At 37.3% G+C, this 16089-nt stretch overlaps 1 protein-coding gene across 11 annotated transcripts in view; it reads left to right on the plus strand.

The window, feature by feature from the left end:
* LOC150097772 (solute carrier organic anion transporter family member 4A1-like) overlaps positions 1-16089 on the plus strand; it is a 203541-nt gene that overhangs the window by 94710 nt on the left and 92742 nt on the right. For all 11 annotated transcript variants that reach the window (XM_090407739.1, XM_090407747.1, XM_090407744.1 and 8 more), the window contains one exon: positions 2041-2929. In XM_090407739.1, the coding sequence (XP_090263865.1) occupies positions 2134-2929 (796 nt within the window). In that variant the 5' untranslated portion in view covers positions 2041-2133. The remainder of the gene's footprint in view (positions 1-2040; positions 2930-16089) is intronic.

The raw sequence follows: 16089 nt of genomic DNA on the forward strand, positions 1-16089 counted from the left end.
TGTACTGATTTATATCTAAATACAGTAATAAATCCCAGTAAGTGAGAAAATATACCTAATAATTTCTAGATAACAAACTTTGTTGGTTAAATTGCCTGCCATAATTCATTTCTGCTGACTTTTGTACTTCATCTTCAACTTTTTAGTATCTATCCATGTAGACAGAATGGCTATATCGTATCCCGAGATGTCTGGCTACAGCTGATTTCTAGGTTACTGTAACGTAGGCCTGTGTAGTGTCAGCAATATGGTTTATAAATATCTTACTTTTGATAGCGCTTTATCGCGGAAAATACAAAAGTAGTTCATGTGGAAATTCCGTCTATACTGTTCCTCAATTCTTAATTATTTTTTTTTCTTTTTCAACTTTTCATGTCCGAATAGCTTCCCGCTTCGGAAACATGTAGTTCAACAAAATAGTTGAATTATATTTATTCAAATAAGATGAACTTGCGAGTTTCTTCCATCGTAGGAATCATATACTGATTTTGATTAAAGATCTTACTACTGTGTTGTTTCTTCCAACCTTAATATCTGCGTCGCCTTTCATCTCTGTTGAATGCGTTATGATGAATGTTTTCCACTCTTCATATTTTCCGCAGAATGTAGAATACATAGTGTTATCCCCTGGACTCCATATTTTCAGTCATGCTTTTCCTTCTATAAATAAATTACTTCAGTAATTGTAGAACTTATTCATAATTTTGCTGATGACAGTACATAAGCTTCGTAGTGGTCCCTAGAACAATCCTGCGAACTTTAGTTCTGCCCATACACAGTCTGCCTTATTTCTCGCAAGAAAAATTTCAACTCGCCTCTTGGTTTTGATAATCCCAGGATCTCCAGACACGTTCTGATTTCTCTTCCTGGAACTATTTACATCTCCACCTCTTCCTGGCAAAGACACAATCAGATTCATAGCCTCTTCTACCTCCGGAACACTCATGCTTTTAACATTTAAGATACCACTACTATCGCTGTATAAATCATTCAGTCCAACCTTATATTACTGTTCTCATAATTAAGATAGCGAACTAAAATACTCCCTAAGAATGCTTAATGTTATCCACAAAAGGACAGTTCTCTTGATTGCGACCTCTCTACTACAAAGGCATCATAACCACTTTCTAATAGCCCTCTACGAAACTGGACATCACTATTCTTTCACTTTATTTTAAAACATCTAAGAACACCAGCAGTGTTGGTGAACGTCTATACACATTTCAGCGACGAGAATCGAACTTAGGCCTATTCCAATCGAAGGGCGCAATGTATCGTTGTTCTTCCAATTGCAATTGAATGAGACGTGACTTTCTTACAAGTAGTGGTGGGTGAGTGAAGGCTTTGTCGAATGAGATGGTGAGTGCATAAACATTGAATCAATTTAAGGTGTGTGATAGGCATCTGTTAAATTGCAGAATACTGTTGTTTCCCTCGATGAGTATTTCAGAAGGTGTTTGTGTAATAAGTTACTAAGTATTCCATTAAATTAAAACCCAGTGTTTTCCTTCTATTTAAAAGAGACAAATGTTTCCTTTTAATGACAAATGTTCAGTGACTTTTCTGCCAAATCATATTGTATTACCAGGTTTTTTATTTATTTATTTTTTAATAAAAGAAGTTTGTAAACTAAACTTCTAGCCACCAACAGTGGACAATAATAAAGAAATAGTGTACAACAAATTTATATCGAATTATGTACTAATACCTTAAGAATCGAGCTTTCCTTTATCATCCTAAAAGACCTTGTGGTAGATGATTTTTATCACCTGGTGATAAACTCGAAAATAAGATTCCTAGCTTGATCCACCCATGTGTTTCTGATTCATCCATGTAGCTAATATACTACTAGGCTATATAGTACCGTTAATGCGAACCGACTGGTTTTTTGTGTTTGTATAAAATGAGTTTTCAGTACCTTATTTTATTTTTTATATATTATTATAGATGAAATGCAAATACTTCGGATAATTAGCATGAAGTATTTAAGTTACTCATGGAGTAAGTTACTTTGTTCTTACAGCATTTCCTCTTTTGCAGATGTCAAGAGAAGATAAAAGTTTCCTGATGACATTCCAAACTGACGTATGATTTCCTGCCATCTTTTTTCCCTTAAAGGTTCCATCCATTACCATGACCGTCCCAGGAGTAGATGGTCCTTTGTCCCATGGAAGCAGCGACTCCACAGTGGGAAGCTGCAGTGGAGACAATATGATAGGATCACAGAGTCGGGATCCCTTAGTGCCATCTTCCGTCCACACGGCAACGTCTGTAGATCCAGTTTTGTGCGTAAAAAACCCTTGTGTGGAAGTTCCAGATTGTGCAAATAGACAAGTTCGCAATGCTTTTAACGACAGTGGACATGAAGACGATGATGATACAGGTGGAACTTGTGGATGGGGTCGTCTTCGACCCTCATATCTTCAACGTTTCCGTACCCCTCGGTGGGTCTTGTTTTGGTTATGTTGGGCTGGAGCATTGCAAGGATTGATAGTGAATGGTTTTATTAATGTGGTGATTACGTCCATTGAGCGGAGGTACCAACTGAGGAGTACTGAATCTGGTCTTATCGCAGGTAGTTATGACATCGCATCCTTTCTGTGTCTCATTCCCGTTAGCTATTTTGGTGGCTCCAGAAGTAAACCTTTGTTTATTGGAAGTGGTTTTGTCTTGATGGCTGCTGGCTCATTGGTTTTTTCCCTGCCATATTTTACAGCAGGACGCTACTCCTTCAGTCTTGAAGAAGAACGTGGATGTAACCCTAATAACACTAGAGAATGTGGACTTAACACTTCTTCTTTGTCGAATTACAAATATGTTTTCATCTTAGGTCAGTTGCTTCATGGGGCAGGCGCATCACCCCTTTACACTCTGGGGTGTACTTACTTGGATGAAATCGTGCCTACCAAAATGTCTTCGGTATATTTAGGTATGTGCGTACTTTTCTTTGATTTTAACTTATATAACTACAATTTTCAATGCTTTTTTTAAGCAGTATAAATCAAATCATTCGGAACTTAATAATAACACTGTCCAACACAATTTTTGCTGACTTTTAGATGAGACTTGTTTTTTACTAATTTGGGTGCGCTGATTTCAAATATCAAACCCATTTTTCTCTCTCACGTCAGATTTTTCCTCTATGGCATTTTCTTTTTGCTAATTTGTAAGTTTTTGATATTTTTGATAACGAGAAAAAAAAAACAAACTAGAGGCTTTATTGAAACGTTATAAGCGCTCATCATACTTTCACGATCGATTAACGATTGACTGACTGATTTCGATCGTTCTTTGTCCGCTATGACGCATATAAGGGGGCGAAGGAATCAATCGACCGTGAGATGCGGTCGATTGATTTTATATGAAGCGCCTCCGTAGCGCAATTGGAAGAACGACGGTACGTTGCGCCCTTCGATTGGAATAGGCCTAAGTTCGATTCTCGTCGCGACGGGAGGAATCTTTATCTGGTCGATTTCAATCGATGGTGAGTTAGCCGATCTCATACGGAGGTAGCAGGGTTTTTTCTCCCGGAAACTCGGGTTTTTCATCCCGCATACATACAAATCGGCCCTTCAGAACACACGCAATTTACAGACAAAAATTACTAGTTGTGGTGGTGTTGGAGGTGGGCGGTAGATGGCGTTGATTCGTAGTAGAGGTAAGGTGTAGAGATAGTTGAAGATGTCCTCCCGCGATGAGTCTTCGGACTCCTTGGAGGTATCAGGAATAATAATAATAATAATAATAATAATAATAACAACATTCATTTGTTTTAGGCAGTTGTCATCGCCTACTTTTCATCACCTAAATGTATTAGGTCGGTTATCGCCTCTCTCGCATTCAAAGCGCCAGTACGTGACGTTGCAGGTTTTTACGTATTTATTCGTTTACTAACAAGCGAGAGCGGTGAGCGCTCCGATTCTGATCTGCGCGACGTTTTGAATAATAGGCTATATCTTCGGGAATTTTTCGAAATTATTGATAAAAAGTTAGGAACAGATTTTTAAAAGTACATACTTTCATTAAAGAATATTAAAAAATCGATTTTTTTTTTATCCTCTAAATAGTACTGCCTCCTTAAAACTATCAAAAACTTACAAATTAGCAAAAAGAAAATTCCATAGAGCTAAAACCTCACGTGATAGAGAAAAATGGGTTTGATATTTGAAATCAGCGCACCGAAATTAGTAAAAAAAACAAGTGTCAGATTATAATCAGCAGAATTTTTGTTGGCCAGTGTAATTCGCTTCGTGAAGTAAGGTTATCGTTTCGTTGAACTTATTCAAACATAATTGTTCTTAATCATACCTGGCAAATTTACAGGAAGGAATTTTTAAAATTTCATTTTATTTTTTTTATCTATTGTCACTCCCACACACGAGGGGTCCCAAGACCTATGACGGTAGTGATGTGTTTGGTAATATTTTGCTTTGATGCATGTATCAATATGCATGTTGAAAAAAGTATTGTGATTAGGAGGTGATTGATTGAGGATATTTAAAGTCGACTACTATTGTAATGCAAGTATGATGTGAAAATCTTGGTTTTGTAGTGTAGCTGGTAGATTAACTAGCAGAGACGCGATTATAGTTTTTAAATTATATACAAGAATAGCAAGTTGCATCACAGGTAAGTGGACTGTAATTAGGCGATCGATAGGCCTAATCGCCATTGTTGATTAATTACTAAAAGCAACTGAATCGTAGGCTCATTGCCCCACGTTGTTGAGGTTTTTTTTCGTAGCCTTTACATAACTCCAGGAGACTCCCGATTGGTATGGAAGGTATCAAGGAACAGATTAAGACTCTAAACAAGGAGTCAGAAGTAGTTTTAAAACTTATCATGGCAAAGTTTGAGACTGAATGGCCGGGTTATTTAAACCTGTACGCCCAAACATGATCCAGAAGTAGAGGATGAAGAAACCCAAGGGGAATTCATAACCTGTTCCACTATTTAAAAAACCCCGTCATAACAATTCACAAGAAGAGCACTCCAACAAACGGAGAACTGCAGACGATCTTATGGTGGATGACCTACCCACACAGGACGCACCGAAAAACTTGGAGAAGGTCCCCCACAGTTATTGTACAGGACAAGGAGAAATGGATTTCTGTCATATCAGCCCTCAGGGAGCAAAACATCACATACTCCTGGGCAAAAAACTCAGATGAGGGAGTCAAAATCTAGCCAGCCACCATCACTGACTATAGGTAGATGACAAGGCTACTGGACACCAAAAATCTTCCTTACCATACATTTGCTTTACCGAGTGAAAAGACCTTAAAGGTGGTAAGATGTGGAGTCGTAGAATGAATCACTCCAGAAGAAATCTCAGCCGATTTAAGCAACCAGAGCCTGACCCCAATCAAAGTAAGTAGGATGCTCAGGTCTGATAAAAGGCCAATGCCTTTAGTACTTGGGGAGATTGATAACATCCAGAAGAAAATAAATGAGCTGTCTGCGGCCTCAGAATTACTACAGAACTTCTAAGAAAGAGTGTCAGGACAGTGCCACTGATGTCAGCAGTTTGGGCATGCCCAAAAGCTATGCCAGGCCAACTTCAGGTGCTTAACACGTTCATTGCCAATCACCGATACCAGCGCTCACCAAACGGCCGACCACGCGTTATCGCGTGGACGTTGCTAACTAAATAAAAAAAAAATTTGGCCACCACACGAAATTCCAATTTTCAGCTTGGCAATGAAAGTGTTAAAAAAACGGTGAAGGCCACCACACCATCATATGCACCAAGCCAAGATCTATGGCAGCTAAGTGCACAAACTGTCGCTCCGCCAACTAGAAAGGATGCATAGCACACCTAAAGAACCATGGGTCTCCCAAAACTGCTCATTCATCACCCAGCAGTGACATTCTGAGCCACTGTGCAGATTGCCATCCAGTTCAAATAACCTCCACCTTGACAGCTCAGACAGGAAATCAACCTGAAACCAGGACCAAAACATATGCCAAGGCTGCACGATCCAAGAATACTTCCTCCAATGAATTTACAAACTCCTACCTTACATCAGTTTTAACTGCCTTACTAGCTACCATGCTTCAGGAATTCAGCAGCATAACAAATCCTACACCATCCTCCATGAAGAAATTCCTTCAAGGTACCCATTCCATTCTGACAGCCCTCAATCATGAGCAATAAGAAATATAAGCCTAACTCCCTTACCATAACTGCATGGAATGCAAATAGATCGAACAAAATCCTTGAACTACAAGAGTTCACTCACAGATATATTCCTGATATAATTCTAGTAAATGAAATGCATCTCAGACTAGCTAATAATTCTAAATTATGGAACTATGCAATGTGCAAAATAGACAGACTCACTGCCAATGGAGGAGGCACAGCCATATTTATTAAAAACTACATGAGCCACAATGTACTGTTCAATCCACAAATCAAGAACCTAGAGATAACAGGCATTGAAGTCCATACAAACAATGCTGGCAGTATCAAAATCTATGCAGTATACAACCCACCCAACATTTCATTACTGGTATCTGACTTGGACTCCATTCTCGGCTCCACAGACTCCATCATCATGGCTGGAGATTTCAATGCCAAGCATACAGCTTGGTATAGCTCCACACTCAATGACAAAGGCCACACCCTAAACCATTACTCAACGCAAAATTCTGTTGTTATAGCCAGACCCACAGAGTCCACTCATCACAGTCCAAATGGAAGGTCAGACGTACTGGACATTGTGGCCCTTAGAAACATCAGATACCAATACCAACTGGAAACGCTAGATGAATTATCTGATCGCAACCCTATTCTGCTCGAGCTTGGTACACAAGAACAATTTTCTCCTCTGCACTCCTTCATATCATGGGAAAAGCTCTCCAAAACTCTCTCAGACCACATTGGCCCAACACTCATTATCCATAACAAAGAGGAGATAGATATTGCTGTCAACAACCTCACTTACCAAATTAAAAAAGCACTAACTTCAGTCACACAAACCACAGTTTTTCATTCCAGTGGTCAGATCCCTGAGGAAATGATGGACCTGATCAGGCTGAAAAATGGAGCCAGAAAGAGGTACCATAACACAAAAGCCCCACAAGATAAAACAACTTTGAATAATTTAAATAGACAAGTCTGGGAAGCTCTACAACAACATGGAAATCAAGATTGGGAAACCAAACTGAACAATCTGAACCCAGAGGATAACTCCATCTGAAAATTCTTGAGAACCCTCTGCACTAAAAGGCAACTCATACCCCAATTCAGACCAAGAAAGGAGCAGCTCACACTGACCAAGAAAAAGCAGAGGCTTTGGTTGACAATTTGGAAACTCAGTGTAACCCCTTTTATGAGAATTTAAACATCAGTGTAATCTGAGAGTTTCACCGCAGAGTTGGGCGGGTTATAACAGAATCCATCACACCCACCTCTCCAGCAGAAGTTATAAATATCATAACCCACTTGAATAACAACAAGGCTCCAGGTTCAGATGGAATCACAAACAGAACAATCAAATTACTACCTAGAAAAGCCATTGTGCACCTAGTCAATATTATCAATGCAATAATCAGATTCAAATATTTTCCCTTAGCATGGAAAACGGCTGACATCACACCAATCAAAAAGATTGGAAAAAACCCTCAACTCCCCGAAAGCTACAGACCTATCAGCCTACTGTCCAGCCTAGGTAAGGTTGCAGAAAAAGTCATCCTTACAAGGCTTCGATCAGCAACAGATAAACTAGGTATTATCCCTAATGAGCAGTTCGGATTCAGAAAAAAACCATAGCACCACACATCAGATACACCAACTGGTTAAATTTATCATCACAGGTTTCAACTGGAACCTCCACACAGCTGCGGTCTTTATAGACGCTGTGAAGGTCTTTGACAAGGTGTGGCAACTGGGTCTTCTTTACAGACTCATCAAATTTAACATGCCAACTAATCTAATAAAAATCATAGTTACCTTAAAGACAGATTCATGCAAGTAAAAATAAATGAAAAATGAAACCGTAACAACTAGACGCAAGATCCTGCAGATGTGCTGCAGGGTTCTCTTCTGGCTCCCCTGCTGTTTTCTATCTACATAGCTGATATTCCACAAAATCTAAGTTCAACAATCACAGCATTATATGTGGATGATACTGCTTTATTAACAAGATCTCTCAGTCCCAAACTAGTTATCAAAAGACTCCAAAACAATATTCACACATTGGAGAAATGGCTAATGGACTGGAGGATCCAAACAAACCCACTGAAGAGTTCAGCCATCCTGTTCGCCAAAAAGAAGTTTCAGATCAAGGAAGACATACACCTGCTAGGTGTGAAGATCCCATGGCAGAATGAAGTCAAATACCTCTGTGTCATGCTTGACAAACTCCAATTCACCAATCATATAAAACACATAAGCTCGAAGATATCCAAAGCAATCGCTCAGCTCTATCCCATGATCAACAGAAGAAGTAAATTGGATATCCGGAACTAACTACTCATATACAGGACGGTAATATGCCCAGTCATCACTTATGCATCTCCTACATGGAGCCACACCTCGAATACAAATATTCAAAAACTGCAGAGGATCCAGAACAAATGCCTGAGAATGATTCTGGATGCCCCATGGTTTATTAGAAACTCCCAGATTCACCGAGAAGTCAAAACTCTGTACATCGCATCCCTCCTCCATGATCTAGCAGCAAAGTTCTTCACCAAGACAAACAATCTTCCAAACCCACTGAACAAGCAAGCTTCAGACTACAATGAAACAGAATTCTACAAATACAAAAGACCAAGTCAATTTTTTGCTCAGCTGACCAGCTAATCTCACTGCCCTTCCTGGGCTAGCTTAACACTCAATAACTCTCCACTCAAAGAACTCCCCCTCAGACAAAGGGGAATATGAAAAGCATTTATGCTTCACCCATCAAGTCAGCTACATTCTGCAAATATGCATGTTAGACATAACAATCGAGATGAAGCATAAATCTAATCCAAAATATGGGTGATATTTGAATGGTCAGGGTGAGTGGATTGCCCATTTATATTATGTCCAAAGCTACAAGGTCAATTATATTATGTCTGTTAATTGCATTTTCTTTCAATTTAATCCAGATAAAATTTTCTGGGTATTCTTTTTTTTTAAATAAGAATATCGGTGTCTGTGCCAGGCTTCTAAAGTAATGCTAACGGAGTATTTGTGCAAAGGCCGTTTTTTGTGGTAGAAAAATATATTTCGCATATGATTCAGTCAAAATTTAGGTTATAAATATTAGCAAAACTTGCTTTTTTCATCAAATAAATTTTATATTCAAATAGCTGTGTGAAAGAAAATGAACGAGAACATCCCTTTGTGATCCAAACACCAAATCGAGATTAACAAATTTTGAGAAAAACAATTAGCAAAATTATCATTGTACATGGCATTCCATGTAATTTTTATAATAATAATGTATCTACATATACTATCTTTGTGCAGTCCATGATTTTAGCCTAGCTGAAATTCTAGTTATTGTGATCAGCTAATTGTTGAATATTTGGCATTCTCTTCCATAGCCTTGAAACTTCAGCTTTTTTAATATAATGTACACTGACCTAATTGTTTGGCATGTAGATTCTTCAAGAAGTACTTTCATCATTAGAACTGTTCATAAGAGGATTTCATTAATTTGTGTTATTCAAATATTCAAAACAGTTTACTTTTTATAATAATATAATAAATTTAGTTTAATCCTTTATTCAAGTGTGAGCAAACAAAGTTTGCGCCTGAAAGTATCTTCAGGACTGGGGTAAGGGGGTACAACACCAGGGCACTCCTTGCAAAGGTGGAGCAAGCTACCAACACTCCTATCTCAGTATCTCCCATAATGCAAAATGCATCTCCTTGTGGATATGTCTAATGTTATGCATTAAGAGAAGGGCTACAACCCAGAATAGTTTCAACCTTTATTGAGGTCTCTTCAGTGGGAGCCAGGCCCAAGTGGAGATACCAGGCAGAAGCATTAGCAAGTCATCTCTATCTATAGGAGTTGCCAAATGGTGTGCCACTCTTTTTTAATAAATTACTCTGGATTTAGAGAAAGATGTTGAAAGTTTATTTTTCACTTGGTTAGAGTATAATAAATTTAGTTTAATCCTTTATCCAAGTGTACTTTAACTTTGTTTGCTCACACTTGGATAAAGGATTAAACTAACTTACTCCAGTCTTGAAGATACTCTCAGGTGCAAACTTTGTTTGCTCACACTTGGATAAAGGATTAAACTAAATTTATTATACTCTAAACAAGTGAAAAATAAAGGTTTACTTTTTAAGTTAATTTTAATTAATCATATTAGTCGATTTGATTTTGCTATCATTAAACTATTTTATGTAATCGAAAATAACATTTCATAGAAATTTGAACATCCCCTCCCCCATTTAAGGAGTGTGTGTGTGTGTGTGTGTGTGTATGTATTTGATGGTAGTTGCGTCGTAGTTGGAGAATTAAGTGGTAGTCGAGAGGATGAGATTTATTATTATTATAAAAAACCTCCATGGAGTCAGATTCATGGAGGTCCACTGTTATACAGTTTATCATACTGCACCTTAAATATATTCACTGTCTCTGTGCTGACCACACTCTCAGGCAATGCATTTCCAATCACTCAACCACTTTCCATGCAAAAAAACCTGCTCCTTACACTCTCTTTATACAGCTTCCAGGGACGTCTTGTTCTCTTTCTATCTTCACCCATTCTCTGCGAAACCTCCAGACGTTAATCTGGTAATAACCTCTTAATGGTGTATATGTTGGCAAAATGCAGTTTCTGCAAACTGTATTTTGCCAATCTGTCTTTATACCCAACATTCCAGAGACCAGAAACCACCTTAGTCAATCATCTCTGAACCTTTTCCAATAGATCTTCATATTTTTGAAAACCAGGTGACCAGATCTATGCACAGTAATCCATATGTGGCCTGACCAAAGCCTTTATACAAAGGAACCATAACATCTTTACTTTTACAAGTCAGTGCCCTCTGCACCATTCCCATTATCTGCTGTGTTGTCCTGACAATTTTAATTACATGACCCTGAAATTTTAGGTCCTTGTCTACAATCACTCCCAGATCTCTCATCTCCTCTGCTACTTCAAAGATATTTCCACAGATTGTGTACTCTACATCCCATCTTTGCTTCCCAAATTTCAAAACCTTACAACAACATTGAATTGATATCCCCACTCATTTTCCCATTCAGCCAGTGTATTAAAGTCCTTGCAAAGCTACAACATCTGCTCAACTCCTGCTAGCTCTCCCCAACTTTGCATCATCTGTAAATAAACAACTGTATATCGCCATTCAGACCTCTCCAAATATTATTTACATACAAATTAAACAGCAATGCACCCAAACCAGACCCTTGGGGTACACCACTAGTAACTTTCCTCTTCAGGGATATTGCTCCTCCATAGACAACTTGCTGATACTTATCAGACAGCCAATCTCCAGTCCACTGAACTAATCTACTGTTCAGCCCCATCCATTCCAATTTAATTACCTGCTTGTTATGTGGCAATTTATCAAACACCTTTGCAAAATCTAAATATATCACTGTATATGAAATATACTTATCCAATGCACTTGTCACTATTATAAAAAGTAAGCAGATTGCTAAAGCATGACCTTCCTTTAATAAATCCATGCTGACTGCCAAAGAGTATTTTTCTATTATGATCCCAATTCTGAATCTTGGTTCTAACTTCTCTAATACTTTAACAACTCCAGAACACACAGACTGGTCTATAATTCAAAGCCCTAATCTTATCACCTCCCTTATGAATTGGAACAATTTTACCTTCTTTCCACTCTTTTGGAACTTAACCCAGTGAAAGACTCATGTTGAAAAGATGTGTAAAAGCTTTGTTAACTCTCTGGAACATTCCCTCAAAACACATGGTGAAATAGCATCAAGTCCTACAGCCTTATTTATATAAGTATTCAATTCTTCATGTACTTCCTGTTCACTTATTAACAGCTCCTCCTCCTTCTTTCCCACTGCTTTTAAGTTCTGCATGATGTCACATTCATAAGAATGAAATACCTTTATAAATTGCTTATTAAATATCTCAACTATATCCTTCACAGTGGTTATTGTTTCTCCATTTTCATCAATCAATCTCATTCTACCATAATCATTCTTTTTTCTGCTGGCCATATCGAAAAAACTCCTCAGGATTTTTTTGGCTGCTTTAGCTAACTGCTGCTCATACCACACTTTTGCTACCCTTTTCAAGCGAGTCGCCTTCCTCGCCTGCTCTTTGAACTTCTCATGTTATAACACATTATAACTACTTGTCTTATGTTTCTTCCATAATACCCTCTTCTTCCAGATTGCATAGCTTATCTCTTGATTCATCCATTTCACACCTGCTCTATTTACCCTCTTAACCTTTGGAATACAGTCTGATATTACCTCAACCAAACAGTTCTTGAGTAGGGCTCAAGCAGCATTAATATCATTTTCATCCAGTTCTTCTTTCCAGTTTATTGCCACAAGTTTACCTGAGCTTTTCATAAATACCAGCCTCATATTTCCACATATATCCCTTTCTAACAGACATCCTCAACTGACTTGTTACCCTACAAGTGATCATCTCATGGTCACTCTCGCCAACTAGTGGAAGATTTGACATCTCATTTATAATATCTGATGAGATGATCAAATCCAATACTCTTGATCCTTGTGTGCCTTCCATTATGTACTGTCTGAGGTAATTCTTTCAAAAACTCCAAAAATTTATTTTCTTTACCCTCAGATGCAGTCTCTTGATTCTAGTCTATATTATCATAATTAAAGTTGCCCATAATGATCGCTCGTTTCTTGCTATCTAGGCTAATTTGCCTATACATTTTCTTCTCATTATCCTCCATATTACCAAGTCTATAGCAACTCCCAACTAAATATTTCATCTTGTTTACCTCATACATCACACCGTACCGCCTCAAAACCGTGGCCACTATTCGCACCTTCAAATCCACCTTAGATTGGTACAACTCATCTGCTCCCATCAACAGTAATCCTCCTAACCTTTCTTCCCTTCATGAAAAATATCATATCTGTTCATCTCTGTTCCTGTCAGTATGTCATCATCATCTAACCATGTGTCACTTATACCACCAATTTTGGGGCGAATAAACTCAAGCAAAGCAACAATTTCGTTCCCCATATTTCTAATACTTTCAGCATTTGTAACTAAACATAAGAAATCATTACTGGTTCTACAAGTCCTACAAATATAATAATAATAACATATAAACATGATCCTTAATTTTTACTTGATGTGAACATTATTTCTTTGATTATATGAAAATAATATCTTGAGATTGTATCATTTGAAAGAAAAAAAAATTGGACTAAGTTTATTTTCAGTTATTTTGGAAATAAATTGTTCTCCTGCATCATGCTATTCAATCAACTCCCAAGTGCCATAATACAGATACGATGATGTATCCTAAAATAACCCGGAATATTTTATTTATTTTTATATTTTTTTATATTAAAGTTTCGAATACCATATTCTAGTTTCCTTCAAAGTACTCTCCATGCTAGTCAACGCACTTGTCCCAATGTTTTTTTCCACTGCTTGAAACAGTTCTGGAACTGTTCAAATGGAGTACTGTTTATCGTCTTTTCTTTCACTTCTTCCATGTCAATGAATCGCTGCTCTTTCATGGTTTTCTTTATCCATGAGAATTAAAAAAAGAAAAAAAAAAGATTGGGTGAGTAGGGAGGATGGGGATAATGCTCTGTGAGCAAACAAGGCAAAAATCTTTGGTTAAAATTCGCTGTCATGAACTCCGTGACAAATGTTAATCTGAACTTGGCACTTGCACCAAGTTCAGATTCTGGTTATTTTTTGGGTACCCCATCATATACCACAGATTTTCTGACAATGGATGTCTGGTACCTCCTTTATTCTGGAGAAAATTAAGAGAGTGCACTCGAAATTTTATCTACCTTTTGTATAGTTCATTGGGCTGCTATATGCTAGACAGTGTTGCATAAAACCTAAAACACCAACTTAATTGTTTACATCTTCCATATCAGTGGTGATCCCTTTGATTTTGAGTTTTTCACTTATTTTGCTTAACTTTAACCCTAGCCATTGCTTCTAAGCAAGATAAAGTTCAATGGTGTTGGCAAGCCTAAACTAGAAGCCTATGTCGAAACTGTGTGATACACCAGGTATTGGTTCATCCACTGTTTATCATATAAAACAAGCAAATGGACAAAATACTGAAATTATTTGCAGACAGTGATTCTAAGAAGCAAATTAGAAAACACCTATGAAAACTGGTAAAAGTAGTGAAAGCATTATTGAGTGATGATATGTAATGTTTTTGTCAACATCAGTGTTGGAATAGATGTTCAGATAGCATGTCAATGGAACAGGCTCTTATTTCATAAAGGAAAGTTATTAGTTGTTTAATAGAGATGTGTTAGACATACTATATATATTTTTTTAATAATGGTGTAATTAGAAAACTAAATTATATATAGACAGTGTTGCATAAAACCTAAAACACCAACTTAATTGTTTACATCTTCCATATCAGTGGTGATCCCTTTGATTTTTAGTTTTTCGCTTATTTTGCTTAACTTTAACCCTAGCCATTGCTTCACTTTACTTCACTTTACGACAAATAGTCGAGAAAGCATGGGAATATAACAAAGATCTGTATTTAAGTTTTGTCGATTTGGAAAAGGCATATGACAAGGTGCCAAGAGAGAAGCTATTTGATACGCTACAGTTATATGGTGTCAATGGGGCACTATATCAAGCAATACTTAGTCTTTATTTGAATTGTGAGTCAGCAGTTAGAATTGAAGGAAGTACAGGAAGATGGTTTAATGTTAAATCTGGTGTGAGACAAGGATGTACATTATCCCCTCTGTTATTCATTATCTATATGGATCACATTATGAAGGAATGTGGTATTAGACCTGATATCAAAATTGGAGATGTTAATGTCAGCTCTTTGCTTTATGTGGATGATGTTATACTTCTAAATAAATCCGCTACAAGTATGCAAGATTCCCTGACTAAATTGAATAGCTGTTGTAATAGATATGGTATGAAGGTCAGCAATAAAAAGACAAAGACAATGAAAATAGGCAGAATCATTGAAAATGTCAACTGTGTTGTGAATGGAGAACCTGTGGAACAAGTAAAACATTTCAGCTACTTAGGCACAATTTTTACTGAAGATGGTAAACTAAATATAGAAATAGACAACAGAATCAGCAAAGCTGGTATCGTGGGAAGTCAATTGAATAAATTCATATGGAATAAGAAAGAAATTAGTCAGAACACTAAATTAGCTGTATACAAGACTGTGTTCAAACCAATTTTAACTTATGGATCTGAGAGCTGGTTCAGAAGTAAAACACTTGACCAAAGACTAGAGACCGCAGATATGAGAGTCCTGAGAAAGATTAGAGGCGTGAACAGATGGCATCAATGGCAATATCATGTTAAAAATGAGGATATTAGGAAAGAACTTGACATTGTCAGCATCCAGGAATGCGTTTGCAGAGCTAATCTCAGATGGTATGGTCACTTAAATAGAATGGGAGAGGAAAGATTAGCAAAACAAGTGTTCTCTGCCAGGTTGGCAGCAAAATAACCCAGAGGAAGACCAAGATATAGGTGGAATGATACAGTACAAAGTGCCTTAGACGATAGAAATATAAGATCTGATAATGTTGGAGTCTTGACAAGTAACAGACTGATTTGGAGGAAAATTGTAGATAGGAAGTTAGTAATGATGTAATTTTTTCATGTAGTACTGTCATATCCTGTACACCCCTTGAGGGTACATGGCAGGAATTTGATGATGATGATGATGAATTATATATAGTTTTTTCTTACATGTGTGAAGCCATTATTCGAAAAATATAGTATTACATAAAGAATTTAAATTAGAACTTGAGTGTGAGGATGTCTTTGAAGGTTTAAAATTAAACACCTCAGCTCTGAGTAACATATAATGCTGATGAAATTACACTGTATTGGTGATGCACACCATGAAGGATGCATTAAGAGTCGAGGATGAAAAAGGAC

The sequence above is a fragment of the Typopeltis vanoorti genome, chromosome 17, assembly GCF_054136105.1.
Source record: "Typopeltis vanoorti isolate ZY-2024b chromosome 17, IOZ_Tvanoo_1.0, whole genome shotgun sequence".
In the NCBI taxonomy this organism is placed as follows: Eukaryota; Metazoa; Arthropoda; class Arachnida; order Uropygi; family Thelyphonidae; genus Typopeltis; species Typopeltis vanoorti.